The sequence below is a fragment of the Pelecanus crispus genome, chromosome 9 (genome assembly GCF_030463565.1).
Source record: "Pelecanus crispus isolate bPelCri1 chromosome 9, bPelCri1.pri, whole genome shotgun sequence".
NCBI lineage: Eukaryota > Metazoa > Chordata > Aves > Pelecaniformes > Pelecanidae > Pelecanus > Pelecanus crispus.
In genome coordinates, this window is record NC_134651.1 from 8,164,945 (window position 1) to 8,191,146 (window position 26,202).

Consider the following 26,202-nt stretch of genomic DNA (forward strand, 5'->3'; position numbering starts at 1 on the left):
AGAAAGTGTGCTGCTGATTTCTGATAGCTTCTTCCCTTTGTGATTGTAGTCACACAGAATGTAAAGGATGCCTTCTGGTTGTAAAGAACTCCATGTCAACAGAAAATGTGGTATTTGTTTTGTAGAGGTCTCGGGAGAGGCCTTGTATTCTGAATCTCTGGAAGTTTGGAAATGATTCAGTATGGGCAGGTATATTGAAGGCTTTTAGAGTTTTGCAGGTTGTTCTAGAGCTGTTTTCTGCCTTGTACTATGAACCTCCTCTCGTTTTCTGTGGTGGGCTTTTCGTCTGCAAGAGTATTGTTGCTTTCCGTGGGAAGAGATGATGCCTTTCTTAGGCCAGCTGAAATATTTGAGAAAACAGATGAACATTTTGTCCGGAAGTGCTTCAGAGCATTGCCATGTGCAGAGTTTGCCTTTTTTTTTTTTTCAAGGTCTGTCAGTTGGTCTCACAAAATATCTCATTATCTCATCAGAAACCTTCCCATGCTTAAATGTTGGACAGTCATAGGTATGGAAACTCAAGTTTTTTCAGTTAAAGGGAGATTTTAAAATATGCATCAGTCTGCTGATATTGTGAGGTTTGTGCTGTGGCTTCTTAAGATCTGAAAGCTGTAAATGAAGTATTCTGATGCTTTCTGATCTGTACCTTACTCCACTTGACCTGTCTTTCTGTTTAGTACGCTCTTATTCCAGACCTCCTTCAGCTGAGCCTTCAACCTTCCATCACAGAAACACCCCTGCATTTATAAAATATAGTCACCTTAGCTGCACTGAACCCACTTTGAGTCAATGAGATGATCAGCTTGTATTCTTTAAAAGAGGAAGGTGTATACTAAAATTTTCAGGCCTTTTGGTATATGCAAGGAAGCATGTCTCATCAAGTTGCCACTATATCATCAATGCACATCCTCTGTGGTGTGTTTCTTGTCAAAGTTCTCACAAAAGCTTGTTTGTGATAGCTCACCCCTTAAACAGTTTTAGTGTTAAGTAGCAAACTTCTGTATAATTTAAACATTTTGGCATCCCTAGCAAAACAAACAGCCTTATGAGTAGCAGCATTGTTCCGTGCAGACAGATACTTATGCATGATTTCAGGCTGTTTAAATGTCTGCTCTTCCCTGTAAGGCTATGTTCAGTTCTTACTTGAATTTGAAAGTTATTGCTGATCAGTAATTCTATTTTTTGCTGATTCCTTTCGCTACACGCAAATTTAATTTTCTGTGTTTAAGTCACACACAATCTAGTATGTGCTTGGACTGTTTGACAGTTTCTTTCTTGTGGAACTGTTCCCCAAACACTATAGTATGTACATGTAATTTTATGACACACGTTCTTGAAGGTTTGTTTTTTTTTTTTTTTCCCCAGTAAGGTAAGTACAATAACGGCTGCTTATCTAAATCAGTTGTTTTAAGCTATATTGTAGATATTTGCTTATTTTGTTTTGTTGATGCAGAAGAGAAATCTTGTAATTTTCATTTACTAAATTGCTGTTCTCTTCCTGTCCATTTAAGATGGAAGCTACAGACAAAATCGACTGAACCTCACAACACTGTTAGTACAACCAATTTCTGCAGTGCTTGCCAAAAGACTTGTTTCTTTACCTGAGGACACTGTCCAAGAAGATAGGTGTATGCCCCTCCAAATGCCAGCTACAGGTAATGCTTTTTAAATAATCTTTTTTTTTTCCTAATTGTGAAATGGTCTTCAAGACTCCAAATCCTTTTTCTATAACTGTATATAACTAAGAGGTTTAGCTGATTTTGGGTATGTTTTGCTTAGCTGCTTTCTAGAAGAGACTATGAACAATCTAAAAATTATGCTCCCAAAATCTGATAGATGGAAGTTTCATTTTTTTAAAAAAAAAAAAAAGTCTCTTACTATAAGCCATTAAGATCTAATTCTTAATATTGACTTAAAAAACCCTCTATCTAGTTACCACCACTAGGGAGATTTTGTTAGTGCTGCAGTATGGTTTGTCAGGCTTTGTTGTACTACTAAGAATGTGATTTTAATATTAAGGCACCAGTAGCGGTATTAAAGTTATTCTGTGTCTTTTTTCTGCCTCTGGCATAATAATACTATAATTCTAAACAAGGATATGTCTTTCTGTGTTCCTTAATTTGTATCTGCTGTAGAATAAACAATGTCTTGTTGTCTGAACCTTCAGGCACTTTTTCCTCCAAGTTTCACCAGGAAAACAGTCATCATGATAAGAATAAAATACCTTGAGTAGAGCTAGTGTAATGAAAAAATGCATTCGGAGTATCTCTTCAGAGATAATGCCATTAGCAAAGTCATACAGATTATTGCTTGAACAAACTTATTGCTGATGTGGGGGAAAAATGTGAGAATAGTCTGCTAGCAAAGATACCGCACAGTGTTTCAATGAAGAAAGGAACACCTTCCAGATAACATTCCAGATGAGATGCATGTTTAAACAGTAATTCTGTCTTGATTTTTGCTTTGTACTAGTTTATCTTTCACTAGAAAAAAAAAAATGCAGGAAAATAGGGTATATTTTGTTATAATGCCTATTTAAATGAATTGATTTGAAGCAGTGGTCTTGGAAGGGGGAGGCAAATTACATTAGCCACTGTATCCTGTGCTAAACACAGTGATGAGAACAGTAAAAGCAAATTTTAAGGGCAACCATTGTACTATCACATATGTGCTGTATCACTTGTTTATTGCTTTTGGAAAGTTATTGTGGAATAGGAATACACTACAACAAGTCATAAAAAAGGTTGATTAATTTTATGACTTGTGTTAGCATTTGTAGTTATACATACTAAAAAGAAAGGCAGAAAGACCTCATGCTTCATGGCTTAAGCTGTTGTGGTTAGGCAGGACTATTGCTCTCCATGCATGGCTGACTAGATATTTTAAAGATGAACTGATCTTCCCCACAAGGAAGACAAAGACTATACGAATGGGAAAAGGTCATTGTGGAAGGAACAAGTGCTTAACCATTCCAGGTAAAATGCGTGAAGCTTGCTAGTATTACAGGAATTTTCAACAGCTGAAGTGCCTAAAGGAAAGCATGAATTTGGGCTGGCAGATGACATTCATTTTAGAAAGATAAAAGGCTGCATTGTGTCTCTTTCTCAAAAAGCTTTTTGTGGAGGCTGCAGGACAGAATCACCTAAAGGGTAGCTTATTCTGCTTTTTCCGAGACAGGTGTGGCATGTCTGATTTATTTCCCTGAGAAGGCAGGAATTCTGTGTGGTGGAAAACTTAATGGAAAGAAAGAATATTCCAAGCTGACAGTCTAGTAAGAGCTAATCCATGTCCGGCTTACTCTGGGTAAACACAACAGCTTGTGTTTGATTTCATGTGAAGCTTCTGAACTGCAGTAATCCATGGGGGATTTTTTTTTTTTTTTTTAAATCTTAATTTATTGAGCAAGTAGGGTCTGTAATAAGAAGCCTTGCATAATTCTGTAATGCATTATGATATATTTGGCCTTGAAATAATGGTGAAACTATGGATGTGCCAGAGCATATCGTGTGCTGAAGTGTTCAGTAGCAGCCTTAATGGAAGAGATGAAAGACTGGTCTCATGATAAGAAATCTTGTATAACTATTTAATAATAATAATAGCTAAAGAGAAAATGCTGAACAGAGCAATGCATATGAGAACAGCGAAGGCTGAATTTGCAGTCTTGCTGTTGATTTGAAGAAGCTTAAGAGAGAGATTTCACTTCTGACGTAGAAGTCATCACTTATCTGTCAAGAGAGGTGAATGAGCAATTCAGATGATTGGTTGGCTTAAAATTTGTTAGAATAGAATGATCATCATTCTCTCATCAGTATGTTTCAAAAAGCTGAACAGCAGATTCATCAGTAATGATTAAACATTTAGATATAGTTTTCTCACATTGCTGCTTTTTTCCCTTAGCCTTGCAGTTTTCAAGAGACATAATGTGACAGAGGGAGTGGGAGGATGTGGAGAGAAACATCTGAGAGATACTGAATGCTTAGAACCTACAAAGCGAATAGTGAGAATTGAAGTTAGTTATTAGTTTTGTGTTAGCTGAAGTTAGTAATTAGATTTGCTTTTTGTTCAGTATGGTGCATTGTTGTTAATCCTCATTAATCTGAAATTCTGTGCTCTCATGAACTTTTTCCAAAAAACGAGCAATTAGAATGAATTTGAGAGGGAAGTTTTATAGAGAAGCTGTACAATTCTGAAGCATCCTTTTTTTACAGAATATTACTAGGATATTTGCTGGAACATTGTGAAGATTGCCATAAAACTAAAGCACTCCAGTAAACATAAATGAAGAAAGTCTTGCTGTGTTGCAGTAAACTTTCTTTGTTGTTTGTTGTCTGCCAGTTGGTAGACTTCAGTCAGGTGCAAATCATCCCTTTTCAATGAATTTCTTGAATATTTAAAGTAATTCTATCTAATGGAATTTAATTTACAAAGTGCTTTCATCACTAATGACCATATACTTTGGTGTTAAATGGTAGTCTGGTAGCCTGGAATTCTCGTAGTTAAAAACACTGGAGATACTTGTCTAATTTTTCTCTTTGGCTTTAAGTGTGAATTTTCATACTCATATGATTTGTATCTGAGGAGACAGAAGATGAGAAAGATCTAGGATTTCACTAGTGATCAATCTCCAGCTGTCTGTGGCAGAAAGGCAGACCTGAGGATTTCACAGATCAACTTGCACGATTAAATAGCTTTCGTTGTCATATGGTACATAAGAAAAAGGTGCCATATTTTTCAAAGGATGAATGGAACCCTGAGGAGTTTCAGTTGCCAGACTTGTAAATAGGGAGATCAAAGGGATATTGTCTGAAAGGTTCTCAACTGAGTTCCTCTCTAGAACTTAGGAAAAATTAGATAACATGGCATATGAGGACATGTGTTCACATGGCTAAGTAGCTGTTTAAAATTATAAGAAACAATAAATAAAATAAAAATTGGTTTTAACAGTGAAGAGATGGAGATAGTCACCAACGGAAACAGGGGTTTGTGCTGGGAGGTCTTCATGTTATTTGTAAATGGGTATTAATAAAGGTCCCCTTCCCTCCTTCCTCTTCAGCCACAGGATACTGTGCATGCTAAAAATTTACATGAGTCAAAAATTTACATGAGTTTAAAAATTCAGTGAGGAGGGGAAAAACAATCAAAAGAGTTTAAACACACACACAGCAGCACCACCCCCACCCCAGCCTAAGTAACTTTTGAGTCACTGGAGGGCACAGTAATGTCTTAGGAAGGAATCACTATACGCTCATCCTATTCTGACGTTCTTCACATATATGTTGCTGGTCACTCTTGGAGATAAGGGCTAGATTGCCAGTTGGTCTGACCTAGTATGCCTGAGCAGTCTAACTCAAGTTACAGGAAGTATAATGCAAGCATTCATTCATTGATCTCACTTAAAGGCTTCTAAGTTTCTTTAGCCAACTGATGTTTAAATCCAACCCTATTTCTAACCCTATTTCGCTCTTCATCTGGATTAACCAAGATTGTTGAGGGTGTATTTCATAAAATATCAGTAGAGTTAACATACACAGAAGATCCCATTTCTTATGAGCTCTTAATGCCTTCTGCTGAGAAGTAGGTGTAGTTATTTATATTTTAACTTAGAAAATAGTAAAACCAATGCATGTATAGTTTAAGTAACTTGAATGATATCAAACACTATGTCAATAATAGAGCCAGGTATGCAAAGACTCCCAGCATTCTACTATCGCCAGTAAAATGACTCAGGTCAAAATGCTTTGTAGGTAGAATAATTTGATCTTTTGTAACCTTTTTTAGCCTACAGAATACAGTCACTGATCAATACTGAATCATCTTAATGACTGCAATGCAAAACTTCACTGTAGGCTGCAAACAAATCCACATCCTCTGCCAAAAAAGGTGAGAGTGGAACAGATAACCAGAAGTGACTGTTACTGAAAAGGTTTGTAGCATAACATAGAATCATAGAATGCTTTGGGTTGGAAGGGACCTTTAGAGGTCATCTAGCCCAACCCCCCTGCAGTGAGCAGGGACAGCTTTAACCAGATCAGGTTGCTCACAGCCCCGTCCAACCTGACCTTGAATATTGCCAGGGATGGGGCCTCTACCACCAATCTGGGCAACCTCTTCCAGTGCTTCACCACCCTCATTGTAAAAAATTTCTTTCTTATGTCTGGTCTAAATCTATTCTTCTTTAGTTTAAATTCATTATTCCTTGTCCTGTCACAACAGGCCTTGCTAAAAAGATTCTCCCCAACAGGCCTTGTTAAAAAGATTCTCCCCATCCTTCCTGTAGGCCCCCTTTAAGTACTGGAAGGTCGCAATAAGGTCTCCCCACAGCCTTCTCCTCTCCAGGCTGAACAGCCCCAACTCTCTCAGCCTGGCCTCATAGGAGAGGTGCTCCAGCCCTCGCATCATTTTGGTGGCCCTGTTCTGGACCCGCTCCAGCAGGTCCATGTCCTTCTTGTGCTGAGGGCCCCAGAGCTGGACGCAGTGCTCCAGATGAGGTCTTACTGGAGCGGAGCAGAGAGGCAGAATCGCCTCCCTCGACCTGCTGGCCACGCTTCTTTTGATGCAGCCCAGGATATGGTTGGCTTTCTGGGCTGCAAGCGCACATTGCCGGCTCATGTCCAGCTTTTCATCTACCAGTACCCCCAAGTCCTTCTCCACAGGGCTGCTCTCAATCTCTTCATCCCCCAGCCTGTATTGACATTGGGGGTTGCCCCGTCCCAGGTGCAGGACCTTGCATTTGGCCTTGTTGAACCTCATGAGGTTTACACAGGCCCACCTCTCCAGCTTGTCCAGGTCCCTTTGGATGACATCTCATCTTCCTGGTGTGTCAACCGCACCACTCAGCTTGGCGTTGTCTGCAAACTTGCTGAGGGTGCACTCGATCCCACTGTCTATGTCATTGATGCAGATGTTAAATAGCACTGGTCCCAGTACGGAACCCTGAGGAACCCCGCTTGTCACCAGTCTCCATGTGGACATCGAGCCATTGACCATGACCCTCTGGATGCAACCATCCAGCCAATTCCTTATCCATCGAACAGTCCACCCATCAAACCCATATCTCTCCAATTTAGAGAGAAGGATGTTGTGGGGACTGTGTCGAACGCTTTACATAATGAGGAATGTTTGTAAGACTTTGAACATTTATTTTATACAGTTCCACATGTCAGATGGTCATTATACTGAGTTTTATAGTCAACCCTGTTCATGTGAAATTTGAATAATTGGTTATATGAAAGGAATAATCAGACAAGTCCTTTAGTTTCTATATTATATGATCATTGTCCAAGACAAAGTTCTCTGCCAAGTGTTGTACTAGTGCAAATCAAGCCTCTCTTCTTTTCAGTCAGAGGAAGGGCATGACAAGATAAAGGATATATATATCCTCCTATTAGGCTACAGCCTTGTGATGTTGTTATACATGTTTCTCCTTTGTAGCTTGCTACCTGTCAGAGAAGAGAAAGAGTACCATATTTAATAAACTCTGGCTGTGCCATCATACACTATGAAATCAATATGCAAACAATCCCATAATTTCTAGGTATTTTCACTATGCTAAACATAAATCCAAAAAAAGAAATGGAGAAAGATGCCAGCATATTGTGTGGCAGTGCATGTTACTGTATCTACCAAATTTGAATTAATTGTACATAACAGTAGAAATATAATGATGTTCTGCAGGTATTGCTTACTGGCATTTCAAAGAAATACATGTTCAATAGGGAACTCAGATGTAATGCAGACATACTGTATATTAAAAATTACAATCATTTATACTAATACTCTTGGGTTTTCTTTTTGTGATTGCTTTAAATTCTGTTCTCTTTTTAAGTAGCAGTTCATGAAAAGAATTAAGCATAAACAGTGTGAAGCATTTTTTGTACATGTTCTCGCTACTCCTACCTGAAGCCCCAAGAGTTTTTCTACCAGAATTGTAACTGATCAAGATACCTTTTCAGAATTCTGTTCTGTGCTGTTATTTTTCTGTGTGATGCTTTGGTTTTGATTGCTGTAAAGCAGGTAAAGAATCTCTCAAAATCATGTGAGATTATGAAATTCAACTATACAATATGAAGCATTCTCAAAATTGATAACTATTTTTGATACTGAGTGTGACACATTTATTCTGTATCACATCAAGCCATCCCTAAACTGAGCCTCCTTAAAGGACTTTATTCTAGACATCACTTATTTTCAAAAGCTTTTCATCTGAATAGATCTATTGTTGGATTCCATATTGTAGGTCAGAAAATATGATCAACTAGCAAAAAGTTTATTCATTATGCTTTTCAGACAAAGATTGTGCTTGAGGACTCGGGGCCTATGAATATCCATTTAAAAAGGAGAATATATTTTCAGTAGGCAACATAGTTGGTTAATCAAATAAAAATCTAGTAGGGAAAAAAATTAGGGATACTAGATGTCAAAGACACTGAATCAAGATGGTGCGTCGCTTATATAAAAAAAACAGTAAAGGCTTTTTGTTACAGGGACATCTGTCTAGGAGTTTTGACATATTCCTGCACAAATGATTTTATAATTCAACAATACTGTCCATGATCATAGATTCAGTATTGATTTTTTTCATATGCAATTTGATAGTGTCACACAAGATTTTTTTCAAAGATACTGTATGAATTATTAAGTATATACTATTTTATAAGTTTATTTGGTTTTGTAAGCATGTAATCTGTGTTGTGTATAGTATTTTTGGTATGTAAGTTATATTGTTACATAAATGCTTATGATGTTTACATTTCTTCGTTTAAAGTCCTATGTTTGAACTTAATTTAAAACTGATTTAAAATATGGAGTAGATAAGGTTTTGCACTCAAAATTACATGATGAAATACTGAGAACTATCTAAAATATATTTCACAGTAAGATTTCAAAAGCCCATTAACTACACAGTACAATAAGGTAGTAGTTGGAATTTTACTCAGTTATTCCAGAAAATGTCTAATGAAAACAAAGCATTTGTTTCAAATGACAGCAAAATCTACTGTTATATATGTTGTAATGTATACTTATCATATCAGTGTATATAACAGAGTATTCCAAATATTACGTACCGGTCCATGTTATTCTGTACAGTATCGCCAATAGAATATAAGAAATCTATGACATATTTGATTATTGATTATGTGTAAATAGCTTATGGTGTTTCTACATTGAATGCAGTTAGTTCTTACTCTATCATCACATTCTGTGGTATTTGATACCACTTTAAAGCCTCAGGTCTTGGGGCAAATGACTTCATGAAAACTGTAGTTTTCATTATTAAAAAAATTATTAGCCTTCAGGGGCACCTGAAAAGCGTGGTAGTGCGTGCTCAAAAAGTTAGCAGTTGAGTTACTCAATCCTGACGTAAGGGTTTTGAATGACTGGAACAAGAAATCTGTTGAATGTAATTTTATCCTGAGTACCTCAGCTGAATTAGTGCCCCCTAAGTAACATGGCCATGGATGTTTGATGATGTTTGAAAGCTTTACTTTAATTGTGATTTCAAATTGATGTATTTTTATTCAGGTGTGGTTTATGTTGATTTCAGCAGGAATTATATTCATGTTAAAAGTTGGGTTACTTGAAGTTATTCAATGTACCTTGTTTCTGCAATCTTCTGAAATAATTTCTGCTTTTGTGATCCAAGAACTGTATTATCAAAATGTATGAATGCATGAATACTTGATGCTTCTGTACTGGAGTTAAATGTGGATGGAGGGAAATTCTGGTATATGAGTAGCAAAAATCTTGTCAAATGAGATCAATTTTCAAGTCTGAGTCCCTAATGATGCTTTTTAAAATCCAGTACTCAAAGGAATGCTCAGAAAACTGTCCAATTTTAGGTTTTTAGTTTGATCAGGATTCAAGAATTTAACCAACGTTTGAAAATCAGGCTCAAACCTCTACTACTCTATGTTGTTATGAGCTTGGGATAAGGTTAAAAGCAAAAAAGAAATAAAACATAACTCATTTTTCAGCCTACAAGTAGTAGTTTTTGCTCATCTGAAGTTCTAAAAATGTCAGTCAGATGAGTGGGAAATAACCATGCATTTCTAAAAATAACTATGCAATTGTGAGAGGAGAAGGTAGTCATTTGGTATGAGACCATTTACAGATATCAAAATAAATAAAAAATATTGACAAAAAATACTGTTCTGTTCTTCTATTTCAGAAGTAGCTTTCCGCTTACATAAACTCAAAGGGTATCCCAAACAGTGTTAATCTTAAGTCTCCTCATAGTTTGTCAGAGAATACAGAAAATAGAGAAAAAGTTGTCAAGATCTTTAAAATATAGCATTAGGAAGAGAGGTTTGTTGTCAGAACTGTTTAAAGGGGATTAAACTTTACTTCTGCTGTATACTCCAAAGAGTACTTTCAGCCTTTTCATCTGGTGTACTAAGCCTTTAAGCCCAAGTCACTTTAAGCTGACTACTCTGTTACATGACTATTCACTTCAATATCTGATTCCAGGATATGTGTATTGCCAGAAGTTAATTTTCTATTTCTTTATTGTCAGTTGAAGACTGGATAGCTGCTGTTGATTAAGGAAGAACAGTTAAGTCAGTTGTCTTCAAAAGGATTTATCTTCTTTTTCTCTGAAATGGGGCCTAAAGAAACATATATCTAAAGTGTTGTAGGGTTAGAAAAGGAAAGAAAATCAGTTTTGGCTTGAAAAGCTTTTTTAAGCAGAGTAAATTGGCTCTAGAATGGTTGAGGTGAGAAACAGCAGCAAGAAGTAACTTGCATAGTATAGATTAAATTTAAACTGCTTAATCAACGTGGATGCCATGAGCTGTTTTCACATTGTTTTAAAAGACCAAAAAAAAAGAACATAGGTGACAGTACAGTGCTGGGAACCCTCTGGATTAATATTTTCTTTAATGATTTTTTTTTTTAAATTCTGGAATTATATCTGTAGATTTATGGAACAAACGCAATTCAACATAACATGGTGTTAATAAACCTTACAGTAACTCACATCAGAAGGGCAAAGTTAATTACGACTCGAACCACAACATATGCATGACAGATCAAAATTTTAAGTTGCTGTGATTGATTATTGCACAAATAGCGTGGTGTGGTTTATTTTTAATTGACTGTGCTTGGCTTGCATTTTCTTTATTGTTGTATTCTAGCAAAAACAGAGTTGTCACATAGAGGACACGTCTATTGATAACAAAGAAGGTTTTACCTAAGTAAAAATTAGAATAAATATTGCTAGTACGTTTTTTTTTAAAACCAAGAAAGATCCTAGCAGTTGGTTTGCTTTTTTCAAATATCAATGAAGACTAGTGAATGAAAATTTATTGGATTTTATTTTAAGAGAATTTTAGAGTAAATTTACCAGATGAAATACCAGCAAATGAGCCTTGAAGAACAGTATCGTGGAGATGTATTGTTTTTATTTTACATGTTGCAGTAAACTCCCCACTTGCGTATTCCGCACATCTCAGGAAACGAAGCCAGGAAACAAACCGTTAGAAATACATCTGTGGGAGGATAATAGCCTGGGAGATAGAGAGCAAAATGATCCGTGGAATATTTTAATTTTGGTTTGTGACAGTTGGGGTATGGCCATCGAAGGAATTCTGGCTCAAAGATGCCTTTAAACACAGGTCTGCCGTGGGGGTGGTGCAGGGCTCTGGATGTAAGAGAACCTCCCTGAAGGTCTAGGACGACACAGTGGTTATTGTCAGACAATTGCTAGCATTTAAGTTAGAGCAGCTTAAGACATTTTCACTTTTCTCAGATTGAAGTTATGACCTTTCAGATGAGATGAATGTTAATACAGTCTATTACAATGCAAACAAAACATTTTAAAGGTATCGGCAGCTCTCTGTAGTTAGTTATTCTGCTTCCAGTGCCACAAATTGCAGGAGTTAGTATGTCCCCCCACCTGGGGGACAGAGGGAATGACAGTCACTCTCAGCAAGGGAGAGTTAATTTTTTTAAACTATTTTAACTCAGCCATTTACTTTCCTCTGGCTTTATCCTGTGCTACAGTCTCAACTGGCATAGCGATGCTGGCAAGTCCGTTATATATTGGCAGGTTTTGGAATTTTTCTGCTTTTGTATTTACACCGTTTCCTCAGTTGGTACCCGCTAAACCAACAAAAGCTGTCGTCTGTTGGCATAAGTTCCCAAGTATATCACCAAAGGCTATGCTGGCAAAGTGATTAGTAATGCAGAGGTCTAACTTTTCCCATCTGATTTAGCGTAAGGGGTTTTCTCCAGAAGAATAGTGTAATATAAACCAGGTATAATTTTGTGAATGTTATTGAAAGATTGACCTGGGTGAAGGATTAGGTGAGAAAACCTATGAAGATTAAGACAAATTTCCTTATCGTAGAATTATGTAAATCCTACTCTTTTTAATTTTTTTTTTCTGTTGTGTTGTGGCAGTATTCATTTGGTGAGTTGAATGATCTTTTAACTCAAAGAGTAGAGATCTCTTTTGAGATTCCAGCTTTGAACCCCACTGCTAAAATGGGACTAAGAAAATAATGTAATATTTCATGTTTTAATCTCTGGTTCCTCTTCAGGTTTTTTTTTCACTTTTTTTTTTTTTTTTTTAAAAATGTGTGGGGAATTTATATCTGCATCCTGTAGATTTCTCGGCTGGATAAACAAGTTTAATGCTTTCTTTTTCTTTTTTCTTTTTTTTTTTTTTTCTTTTTATCTTTTAACAGGCAAAAAAATAATCAGTCTGAATATTCAGTCAGTCACAACTTACAAGACAATTTCTAATGTTATTGGATATTTAAAAGGAACTGTATTTCCTGGTAAGTAGCCCTTTGTCATTGTATCAGTTATTTGTTCTATGATGGCTGGGAGTCATAGGTGGGATCAGGATTCTATTTTGCCAGATAATGCACTAATACAGAGGAAGGAGAGCACCTTTGTTGTAGGCATTTTTTGATTTGATTTATGACAAAACAGAACATGAGTTAAACAGAGAATGAGCTCAAGAGGATATTCTAGTTACAATAAGCATATTTTTACACAACAAACAGGAATTACACATAGACCATAGAAAGTAGTAGTATTTTATACCAAGTAACTATGTTGGTGATTTTAATTTTAGGGTGTAGTGTATTGCATGATTTAAATTAATATGCAAGCTGTCTGTACAACTTTAGAAAAGGTTTTGAGATTTTTTTATAATGTTAGCAGAATTTTGAGACAAATAAAACTCTATGCTTCATGTCCAGAACATCCCTACGTAATTCAGGTGTCTCACTGAAACTAAGGTTTAGGGAACTGTGATCTCTGGCTTAGTCAAGGATCTAGTATCAAATGTGATTATAGTTTACAAAAATCTGTGACTAAATTCTTAATCACACTTGCTGCAGCCTTATTCTGTGTTACAATCATGCCTTAAGCTAGTTTTATACAAGTCTATGAATAATAATTGCTGTTCTGTATGTCTAAGAATTAAACAATAAGATTCTAAGTGCCACTGTAACATAAACCACAAACTCCCTCCCTGCTTTGATGCTGTGTATAGATAATATGGTAATCAGGACATCATAGGAATTAAGATCATTTTGAGTTTATTCTGTCTGCGAGTGAATTTCCCTAAAAGTCGAAGGGTATCTGCAACATGAATGAACACTGTTGCTGGCTACTTACATAGTGCAGTGTTGTAGACCCAGTTGAGTTCCTAATGTACAGATGGCATCATCATCAAAACATCATCACATTTGCCGTGATTAAACTCTTTTATTAGGTCCAGAGGAAAGGCTGTGAATTTATCTACAGTCCCTTAGGAGGTGGGCCAGTCATTTCATCTTTTAAGTGATGGAATGAAGGAGGTGGAGAAGATTTGAGTTTATTCCTGTTAGTGAAATAATGACTCGGTTTTGTGTGTGCTGAATGCTGTACTTTTCACCAGATTTTTTTTTTTTAAAACAACATAGAAAACAATTAGCACAGTGAATTTAATTTTAATAAAGGATTTAATTTCCTTCAAGAATTTGAAGTTACTAGTCTACAATTGCTAATGTTTTGCAATAGCTGTCATGGAATTTGAAAGGTAGAAACCACCACATTTAGACATACTGTCTACTGAATTGTGAAACAGAAACAAGACAAATAATAAGAAGCATGCATCAGTTTCTGTTTACTAAATTCTTTATCTTCTGTATACCTGAATCTTTCATCTTATTATTGCATCCTTAATAAGAAGCTACTTTTAAAGGTATGTCAGTATATGCTTAACTTCAAGAACTTATGGATATGTAATCAAGTGAAGTCAAGAGCACTACCCAGATGCCAACAGTTTGTACCGTAAACGTCTTACTGAACAAGGGCCATAGCAACTGGCTTCTAATATAGGCACAAGTTAAGCATGCACTTAATGGATAATGCACCATGGATAAAATTTTGTACAGAATCAATGTTAAACCTTCATTTGTTTCTCTACTCTTCGTAGTTGATCCTATAGCCATGCCACTCAACTGATTTGAATACTTGATGTTTTCATGGCATTGTTTCTCTGTCATTTTGGTGGGGTTTTGCTAGTTTCATACACCTGAAATATTCACCGTTATGTTCCTGGAAATGCAGAAAGAGAACCAAGTTAATCTTTAGTGCCTAATGAAAGACCAGAGCATCACCAAGGGTGGATTTTTTTTTTTTTTTTTTTATTTTTTTTGCTGAAAGGCCTCCAAACACATCTATGTAATGGTGATCTTTGACGTTTGATCTGAGGACTAACAATGAGCATCTGAAATCCAACCAAAATATTAAAAGACTCAGGAGCAGGGGAAATACTATAGTTGGCAGCTTTTTAAAACCTGAAAAATGCAACACTGATTTTGTAGTTCTATTGGACATGGTTGAAAAATTCGATGTAAAGCAGCAGAAGACAGTATAAAGTCACTCTTTTTTAATGATAAATCCCTGTTGTCCAGCCCATCACTGCCCTGAATGCTATCCCATCTTATCACTTTCAGAAGTATCTGATGGATATTTTTTTTTCTCGATCTCTAGTCCTTTCTTTCTCTTTTTTCTTGCCATGTGATCTCTTTCTCTACATGCTTCAGCAAATGATTATGAGAAAGGACAGCTGCTGCCGCTGTAAGCATGACCATCCTTTCTCCTATGCTTTTCCTATAGTCATTTGCTTCAGGGTATTGCCACTATTCAAGAGGGAGAGATGTGCAAAGATGAAGAATTTCAAAGGAGGCACCAGCTGTTACATTTTACCCCTGCTCATTCAGCTGGTATCTCCTACAGTAAGTTGCTGCTTGTAGCTTTCTTCTCCCATCAAAATGTCCTATACTATTTTACATAAGGTTTCTTTCCACTCCTCTTCACATACACTGTTCACAGACTGAACAGAGATTATACTACGGGGCGAGCATTGATCCTGTCTGATCACCCTGTGTTAGTGGCATTTCCTCTAACAACCTAGAAGCCTGTAAGGCCATTCATTTCTGTTCCCAATTACTAACATTTAATGAGTTGAAGATCCTATGATTTTTCACTGTCAGTGCAACCTATAATTAAACATCTCGTGATGCATCACAGAAGTTGGAAAAATCTGTGATTTAGATTGCATTTTGTTACATTAAATTATTACGTACACTGAAATTTACATTTTGCATATCTGCTTTTAGAAAGAAATTTTCATTTACATACCTATACATCCCCCAATTGATTGAAAATGTTGTGTTATAGGTGCATAACAGATCCCCTGTTTGTAAAGCATTTTTGATTCCTTATAAAACAACATCGCCCTGTATTTTGTTGAACAAAACTGGCAGAAGTCCAGTTTGATAGAGAATGTTTTTATAATCAAAGTATGTTGGTGTTCAATTAAAATTGTTCCTAGGCAGCAGTCACTGCAAAAAATACTGAACAGATATTTAATTTTATAAGCAATACAAAATGTGGGCATTTTACCACCTATGTGTTGCTACATTCCAGAGTACTGACAACAGTGAAGAATGAATCCCCTTGCATAAAGAAAGAATACTGTCAGAAAACCAAAACATTTTGCACTTTTTGGAGCCTAAATGACACCCAGAGATTGTGGTGGATCTGGCATCACTTGATAACTATTCCTCTGTTCTCTATCGTATCCTGAAATATGGAAAGAACACCTTTGAAAGTCTAGACGTGGACCAGAAAGAGACTTTACTAAATATCAGAACACAATTCATAAGCAATCCTTCAAAGAGACTTCGGCTGTGAATTCATCTCACACTGAAGGTCTAATAGTTTAATAAGTCATTCAGCATAACTCTGCCTAGACTTCTTGACACATGTCAGTGACACTAGTCATTCATGTTGTTTCATACCACATCATCCTTTTGGAATAAAATAAGGTTCCTTACATTTGTAATTAGTATTTAGATTATGTATTATGCCTCAAGAGATGAAGATTTCATTTAATTTCTCTGAAAAAAATGGTGGGTTTTCTTCTGGATAACCATAGGCATTTTCTTTATTTCAGGTTGAAACTTCTTGCTTTTCATTTTATAAAATACTTTCTTCCAGTACCATCAAAGTTGCTAGGTCTGACTTACCGTTTCTGTATCATTCATTATCTCTATTCCTCTGTCATGTCTCCTCTCTAAACCTGCAGTCCAGGGCTTTTCAATGTCTCCTTACATGGAAGTCTAAGTCCTGATATATAACCGTTCTGGTTACCAGCTTCTCAACTGCTGTTTCTGCAATGTCTTTTTTGAGATAGGGTGGTGAGCACTGAACACAGTCTTCCAGGTGAGGGAGTACTAATACTTTGTGTATTTTCTCTGTGTTTCTCATTGTACTACCACACCTTTTGTTTTCCTTTGTGGACACTAATATGTATTGAAGATAGAGTTTCCTGCTTATTCATTTGTGTTTATTCATAACACTCTAATGTGAGCATGGAACTTTATTAGATTATCGATATGATGAAGTCCTGGCTGTAAAAACGGTATATAACAGATTTATAAGAAAGGAGAGTAATAAGCAAACAACGAAGGCACAGGGATTAAATTAGGAAAGTATATACATATATTTATTTACTAGTTTATTTTTAAGTAGTATACAGTTTTATGTATTTATATTATATGATTGTCTTGCACATGATCATATAGATTTTTGTTGACAGCATTGTGTTGTATTAATGACATTACAGAGTACTAATGTAGTTCATCTTTTAGTTTTTTTAAACACTTTTAATGCTAGTATCCAGACGAAATAAGATTCTCTTGTCTGTCTTTTTTCACATTTCAGACAGATATGTCATAATTGGTAGTCATCACAACGGTTTGAATACTTACGGTGGACAAGAATGGGCCAGTAGCACTGCTATCATCACGGCATTTATACAAGCCTTGATGCTGAAAGTTAAGAGAGGCTGGAGACCTGACCGGACCATTGTTTTCTGCTCATGGGGAGGAACATCATTTGGGAACGTTGGTTCATATGAATGGGCAGAGGTAAAATAATTTTAGAAGGACTCATTGCAATAATGATTATTTTTGTTGAAAGCATGAAAACAATATGAAATTACCACATGGAAATTATGGTTCATTAACTGGTCTGTGATGTCTGTCTGTGTACATTCATGTACTCTATAGCAAATGCAGTGAAAACATCTATAGAGGCAGTTGCTGTGGAACAGAGCACGTGTGATAATGAGATGGCAGGTTGTTTCCATAGCTGTGAAGGCTGTATATACAGCACCTTTGTGAGCTGATTCCCCTCCCTAATTCAGCAGAGGACTGTAACAGAGGCCATTGCCAGAGTTTGGGGGAGGGGGAGAAAACCTCAAAAAAGACCTAGGCCCAGCAATAGCTTAGAGGAGAGGGCTTTTTCTCCTTCTTGGGGGTTCAACAGTTACTAGCTTTTAATTGATAGGCTTAGTGTGGGGAGGAATGAATCAAGAGTACATTGAATGAAGAGAACTGTACTGTGGTTTACATTAATTACATAAACATTTCAGTGTCTCCATGGCTAATGCCGATTCACTTTTCACATGTTTGTGCTACAGAGTTACGTACAATCTGAAACAGACAATTCCTTGGGCTCTTACTTTCAACAGAATAGAAATCAGCTTATTGAAAGACAATACCTTATCAGAGTATTGTTGATCATATATGATTACAGTGGACTTCAGCTGATAAACTAAAGGAATAGCTAGCAGAGAGGTTCATGGCTGCTGAATTAAAACAGTAGATAAAATGAAGAGTTAATTGCTTTTTATCATGCGTGAGAAGCGGCTAGCCCTTATTGAAGTTTCATACTTCCAATATGATTATTCTTCAAAAACAAGAGGAGGTGAAAAAATCAAACTGAAAAGATCCAGGCTGGAAGCAAAATTTGTTTAGTTCCACTTCAAGTCAGTTTTACATCAGATGTAATTGCGTTACACCCCTTCTGTTCAATATAAAGAGCCACTTCATGCAAAAAGTAACTCATTACTGAGAAGGCAAAGGGGATCTTTTTTAAAAAGAAATAATAATTGAAACAGTTTGTACATACTATTTTTATAGTCTAAAAAATAATAAAATTAAAACACTGGGAAAGTTATGCAATCCGCATTTGGTCTCTAAAAATTCGACTGCATTTGACTGTTGATAATGATTGCTTTTGAAGTTTTTCTTCTGTCAGGCATAAGTTTAAAACGCCTTCGCCTTGTTGCACAGTATGTAATGTTTTCGGTTTTGGCCTTACAAGTGTAGTCATTTTTAATTCCTCCCAGGCCTGTTTGCATTTTGTTGAGATGATGTGTGAAATGGAATTATAACTTCTGCTATATAGAGAAATAACACTAACATGTCCTTTGAAATTCTTAACAGCATATTGTGAGAAGTAGTACTTAAGTAATACTTGGGGAATTACAGAGGACAAAAACGTAGAGTCCAGTTTTTCCCTAGAAGGAACTGAAAGAACAAAACAAGTCTTAATTATAATCATGCATAGTAATAACCGTTGCTCTGCTTGTGTTGTAGGATCTCAAGAGAGTTCTTCAAAGAAATGTTGTGGCTTATGTTAGCCTCCATAATCCAGTCAGAGGCAACTCAACTTTACACCCTGTTGCATCCCCTTCTCTTCAGCAACTGGCAGCAGAGGTTAGAAGTAAAATATTTTCTTTCACATGTGGTTTATGAGGTTACATGGTTAACACACTTGACGCCAGCTGGTTTTAGATAACTGTAGGTGGAATTTGTTTTGTTTAAGCATTTTAACCTCACAAATACACATGAACTGTTTTTTAGTAAGCAAGCAGGTTAGATTTTATTTTAAAAATTACAAGGTGTATTTAGAGGTTGGAAAGGATAACTTATTTCAACCGCTCATTATACCAAGTCTCACCATGCTTGCATGCCCTACAGCTTCTTCACCTTTTGGCAGCTTTAAAGTAACGTATTTTTTAGCACAAAGCACATTTTTCTCTTCCTAATCTGATCTTTCCACACTGTTTCTCTGTTTGCATTTAAACCTGTATATTTCCCAGATGTAAATATACACACAGGGACAGTATTACTATAATAAATACTGTCTAAAGTAAGTATGTCAGGTTCAGTGCTCAGCTATGCCTTTGTAACTAGTCTACAGTCAGAACATTCTGTAGTTATGCTGGTGTAACAGCACGTAGGCTTTAAACTAATGACCTTATTGCCATTTCTGAGGTTGCTGAAATTGAAAATAATATAAGGTACATACTAAATGATAAAAACAGTTTAAAGTGGCATGCATAAGATGGAGTTCAATTTGCCTTTCATGAAGTATGCTTTTTAGATGTTTTTTCCATAAATTTGCCAAGCTAATACTCATTAGGTTATTCTGATGTTTCGTTGACTTGCCTCTGAAGCATTTGGTACTAAACACTGCTCAAAGTAGCATCTTGAATTAAAATGGAGTTTAAGACTGACCTTACTTGGCAATTGTTGTCCAACTAAGTTAGTAAAACAATATCAGTCAAATTGCTTCTTAGCAGTGTTTTAACCACTTCTCCTGTCCAGTGATTAGGTGGTAATTTCCTCATGGAAAGGATCTGGTTTATTCTGTGTAAGTATTGTGAAAAATGCAATGCAACATCATTTCTTTTTGGGAAAAAAAAGGCTTTTATTTGTGGAAAATTATTTGTAATGTTATGTCTATGAATCTAGAGGTGTTTTGGATATGTCAAAATTTTATTATGAGTTTTAGCTACTGTATTTGCAAAAAATACTATTCTGATGGTTTGCTAGCCTTTTGCTAACCTATTGGTGTTGCAGTCTTATCTCCATGCAAACACGTATTTGCCATTTAAAGGAATAAATTTATTACATTAGGTCCTTGAGCTATTTGGTTTTTTCTCATTTTGTTTCTTTGACTTCACAATATGATCCATGGCAGTGATCTGAAAACTAAACTGTCTGGAGCTGTGTAGCAGACGCTTTCTGTATTATCTCTTTATCACTTCTATTAAGATCTTACTCTTTTATCCTAATAAACACCATATTAGTAAGAGTGTTGCAGTCATGCCCTATTTTGGAGAGAAAGCAAAGGAAATCTCTTTTTCACTTCCACTTTTATTTCTGTGGTGCATTTGGGTGTGGTGTTGTAATACTTTGTCATTCTTGTTGTATTAGCAATTGTATCCTATCCAGTAGTATGGACACAGCCTCTCTTAGCAGACCTGCCTTGCACCAGTTAATTAGTTAATAGTCAGTAAAACATGACTAGTACTTCACTTTTTTTCTTCCAGCAAACACCCTCCATCTCACCTCTGATTCTTTAATGTCTAAGGCTTTAATATTGAGATTGTATCCATTCTGCATGTTTACCCTGAAGCCCCATTTAAAAAGAAAAGGACAAAATATATGCGAGGTAGTCTGTATACTTTTTTTTTTTGTAGGATAATATTATTTGTAATTCATGCAACTGTCATACAGTTTGTGACGTTAAAGAGGTTTGTAGGAATTACTGCTTCCAAATGCTGGCTAGATTTCTGAATTCAGGTCAAGTATATTGACAGTGATGGAACAGCCCAGCACAGGCCTTCATTTGTTCCCATGGGTACTCACAATTTGCCACGTGTCTAGAAGATTTGCTCTGGAAGACTGATCTACTTACAAAGAATATTGATATTACTGCCAGCACTTGCCAAGAAGACAATGTAATTACAGATTATGACAAAATTATGACAGTGCAAATGGGGTAAGATGTGTCTTTTTGGAGCTCATCTCATTTTGAAGAAATGGTAAGTCCATTCACACGAGATTCGTGTTAACAGGTGCAAGTTGCAAAGACGGGCTTAAAAAGTCCAGTGAGAGACAAGGATCATTTTAATTTGGAAGAGTAATTCTCTGAAATTAGGTTTGTTTGAACAGAAAAGAAGGTGAAACAGGAATTTAGAATTAATAATATCAATCCATTTTAAAATTAAAAGAGAAAATAGCCAGTCTTGTTTAGTTAGATAGAAACTTTCCATAATTTGTGGATACATGGTTGGTACCGCACTGTACCTTTGGATTCAGTGGTAAAACTCATACTTCTGTTTTCAGACTTCACAACAAAAAAGACCAGCTTGCGTTATTTTTTCCTATTCCTAAACAGTGTTGCAACACTGTTTAGGGGAGGGGGAGACTAAGATCTGCTCCCCATTTGCACTAAGGACAGACTTGGCTTTTGTTCAGTGCTCACTGTTGTGCTAAAATTGTGGGCACTCCATCTCAGTAAAACAGAGGAAGAATGTTTTCCTAGAGACAATTAATACTTGTTACAAATGCCTACAAAGGTAAAGTGTTAGGATTCTGGGGAAAACAATGAAAAACTAGTTTTTCCTGTGAAAGAAAACTCGAGTATAAATCACGCTAAACGCAGAGCACTCCATGAATGCTACAACGAGCATAGGTTAAAGAGAATTGTGGAGAAATGGCAAAGTAAGATAGGCAAATTCATACAACAGTGTTTACTTTCTGTGCTGTAATATGTGGCTTTTCTAAAATAAAATTTTGGACACTTGCTAATCACTGCAGCTTCCAAAACACTTTTTTTACCTAATCTATGGAAACTGCAGGAAAAGTGTGGAAGAAGTTTTAGCTGAAATGTAGTTTGTGTGAATATTCTCAATAAAAAGAAAAACCACAACCCTGATGAGTTGTCTACTATGTGAGATGTGGTGGTCAGCAAATAGGATAAGTGCTTGGCGAATTAACAGAGACCATGACTTCTTAAAGATGTTTTATGTGAAGGGATTAGATCTGTATTTTAGTTGCAGGTTTCAAAAGGGAGCTACATAAGTAGTCTGCAAATAACAATTTTATGTGCCTATCAGTGGGATTCAGTGGGATTCTGGTTGAAACACCAAATTACATGAAGAAGCTAATTTAAATATTTGGATTAATTAAGCAAAGAGGAATTCAAACAATTCTGAGACCTTGACATATTTAATTCAAATCTTTTTTATATAACTGTGCTAATTAGTGTCCACATTAACAAGAGGGAAATACTGCCAAGTTATATTTTTGCCTACTATTATTTTGTAAGGAAAATGATTGTTAATTCACTTGCTCAGTTAGTGAATCACCATTTGTTGGCAGAGTGTCTTTGGTAAATTGGGTTTGTTTGATGCTGGCATTCATTCTCTGTAAATAAGGCCATTAATGAATTTTTCTATAATTAACATTTCACAAGTAAAAAAGTTATTATGAAGCATCAATTAATTTCTCTTTTCTTTTAACTGCTGGTATGACCACTGCTGATCAGACTCCAGGTCTGCTGTTATTGCTGAACCCATGAAAACTTACTGCTCCTTTCTCTTAAGGAAAAGAGCCATTTAAAGCTATCAAAGAATGAGTTGAGCACTTTCTATATCAGAAATTAAAAATTACTGTACCAAGTATTGTTCTATGCTATTTATCAGTATTTGTTTCTATTAATGGAGTAAAGGGCATAAAACATCTTTACATTTAAAGGTGGTGGTATTGAGAGAAAACTATCTTTTCTTTTTGAAGTAGAACCGAAGATAAACATCTGTAGAGATGTTTGTTACTATTATTATTTCTTGATTTTTTTTAATCTTGCATTAATGTCATCTTTGATTCTTTTCTTTGAACTTCTATGTGTTTTCTCATTTATTTTGTTTTACCTTCTGCATTTAATAATGGATCTCAAAGCTTCATATATCAGTAGGTTGTCTAGAAGAAAAACAAAAATATTATTTTTATATATATATGCTTTATATATATATATATGCTTGTTGTATGCCATATAACAGAAGATTACTGAGTCCCCATGACTTTTCAGTCTTTACCTATTATTACTTTTAGCATTATAATTTGTTGCTGGTGTTACTTTTTATATTTGTGTCGAAAACCAAAAATCTCTGTTGAGAATCAGAAGTTTATGCTGTAACTCCTGTCTCAGGCATCCATAACTACGTTAAAAGGATGTTGTTAATATGGACAATAATTCATTGCCAGCTCTATTAAATTCATTAAGATGCTTCTTCTCCAGTGTGAAAAGCAACGTTTCATTTAACGGCGGATTGATTTTGGAATTGCAGCAGGTACTTTGCATCTGCTAACAATGCTTTATTTTGATAAAATGTTGCTTTGTCCACTCTTGCATGTTTTTTCACTCTTCCTCCAAATTAATTTTAATTTTAATAGATAAATGCTGATTCAGACAGTGGGTAATCATTTAAACCTACTCATACATTTTGATGTTATGGAAATACTATTGCTGTTAACCGGGGGGGGGGGGGAGTTTGTTAGCAAGGAAGAATGCAAGTGAACTAGTTTTCATGCTGTGATCTTATTGGAGATCTGCCAAAAGTCCTTTGTTTCTATTGAATCAAGCTTTCTGCTTCCATATCCTTCCCTATCTTTAAGAATTTAAGGTATTAAGTTCTTCTGCTAAAAGCATAAATGATGTATAATTTCAGCAGGATTTTTTTGTTTTGAAATGTAAATGTTAATTTTGAAAGCCATTGTAGATAAAATTGAAGAAATCTGGACATTTCATTATCTTTAAATGTAGTGCCTGGAGTGTGGGAGATTTCAGTAATTCCTTACCTGCTGTAGAATGGATTTTGGTTCTAGGCTTCTATTGTCCAATCTAATTAAAACTGTCTAATGTAATAAGCTGTACTATGTAATGGAATTGTTTTTTCCTTCCAGAGACTTTATCCAGACTACAGTATTAGAAAAGTTGACTTCAGTTCTGTCTAAATATTCCTTTACTTAATTTCATTTTATTGCTCCTAGCTATTTCCCTTCAGAACTGACTTTTCTGTGATGGTAGAAAGACATTTTCATAGTGATAGAAAACTTTTCATGTAGAGAATTTAAAAGTACACTTCTAGTTCTTATGAAAGATGATGGATTGACAGCTCTGGATATTTTAAATTTTCTACATAACCACAAATCAATGAAAAGTTTCTCTCACTGTTTTTTTTCTAGTCACTATTAACTATGTTGCTGAATGAAATTGTCTCAATAACTATAAGCTATACAACACAAACAACACATGGAAAAGAAATAATGAGAAGCAGACCATTTATTTGTCATGTCATTTATTTGTCATTCAGTAATGTGATAGATATTCAACCTGGCCAAAAGTATTAGGTACCAATTTTTTGGGTAGTAAGATATGGCCTTTCTAAGTGTGCTAACCTCATATTCTGAGAATGGGAAGCTTTAAAGTGCTCGTTGACACACCATTACTCAGTCCATCTCGGTATGTCTTCTGGCTGTCATTATTCTTTAGACAAGCATGCAGATGTTTATTTTATGAAGTGCTGTGACTTTAAATGATTTACCAGTATTTTCTATTGTAATATTTTGTGCTGTTTAATATGGCCCTAACCAGGTCACATACTGAGAAATCAGAGGAATGGAAAGAATGATTTGTAGAAACCTGGGAAGGGGTTTTTTAATTGTTGTTGTTGTTGAGCTATTTCTCCCAGGAAGAGTAAAAATATATCTGTAGAATGCTAAGCCAGTAACTGACATAAAAGTGTTGACCTGAGCCCCACTGGGAAAAGGGCGTAGTAAACGGCATGGAATTCCTGCTTGTTCTGATAGATTTTGAGGTTGGAAGTTCTTTTCCAACATGGGCCGTGTCATGCATGCACAGAAGACTCTGTGTGTTTTAGTGTTCAGATTCACCTGCGTGTCCTGCAAGATGTGTCAGACTTGCTCAGCAAATCTTGTGGCAGTGCATGTGTCAGTCTGGTGGCCATGACTTCTGAGCTCATAATACACTGGCTTCATTTAGTGCTTGATCATTCACCTATACAGCAGGTGGAATTATATTCAAAATAGTAACAAAGTTATAATTTCAATGGTTTAGAAATCACCTTAAAATTATGGTGAATGTTATGTTTTAGTTACATGTCTGTCTTTTAGTATCCAGGGGTGTTTACCTCTTAACCTTGTACATTTGTCACCCAAAGTGGGCCTTTAATTTCAGTGTTGGTGCAATTACATTTCTTACATGTGAAAACAAAAAAAAAAAAATACTCTTTTAAGGCTATTAATTGAAGTTCTGTGTCTATTCTATAGACATAATTATATAATAAATACCCAAATTTGTGAAGAAAAAAACCCAAACCAAAACAAAAACACAAACACATGACCAGATCAGTGTCAGTCATCCAAAGAAAAAAAAAAATTAAAAAAATCTTTAAGTTTAGGCATCTTTGTTGGCAAGAACTTAGTAAAAGCCTTCGATACATTCTTTGGATCCAAAAGTTTCTGATGGCTAAACTATGCATGCAAAATAAAAAGGGAATGGTATACTGTGATTCAAAATTGTGGAACAGGTGGGGAAAAACATTCTATATGCATTTGAAGCTGTCATAGCTTGGATAATCACAAGCATCAACTTGAACTATTCTAGGGGTTCCTTGTTCATTCATTTTTCATGCCCTATTCATCTGTTCACTTTACCACCAGAAAATTCTGCTGGTGGTGTCTCGTCCAGTGTGAAAAACTACTAGACAGGGCTGGAACAGAGGTTATTGGGACACTTCATAAACTGGAAATTTGAATTATCAGGAAATTTCAAAAGTAATTTCAAGCCAAAAATCTCTGTATTTTCCAAATTATTCATGAGGTTTTACTCAGTAATGTAGTTGAAATGCATTTTCATTTAATTAGTGAAAGCAGCATAATTCCTATAGTATTACTACTCCCATCTTTAGGTGCACACAGAATGTGGCTTCACTAAATATAACAGGGAAAAATTTTGGAGCTAATAATCTGTGAT

At 35.7% G+C, this 26,202-nt stretch overlaps 1 protein-coding gene across 1 annotated transcript in view; it reads left to right on the plus strand.

Annotated features, from left to right (window-relative positions):
• NAALADL2 (N-acetylated alpha-linked acidic dipeptidase like 2) overlaps positions 1-26,202 on the plus strand; it is a gene marked incomplete at its 5' end in the record, with an annotated part of 290,863 nt that overhangs the window by 151,513 nt on the left and 113,148 nt on the right. Inside the window, 4 exons of the mRNA XM_075716831.1 lie at positions 1,512-1,655; positions 12,687-12,779; positions 17,230-17,435; positions 18,951-19,070. Coding sequence (XP_075572946.1) covers positions 1,512-1,655; positions 12,687-12,779; positions 17,230-17,435; positions 18,951-19,070 — 563 coding nt within the window. The remainder of the gene's footprint in view (positions 1-1,511; positions 1,656-12,686; positions 12,780-17,229; positions 17,436-18,950; positions 19,071-26,202) is intronic.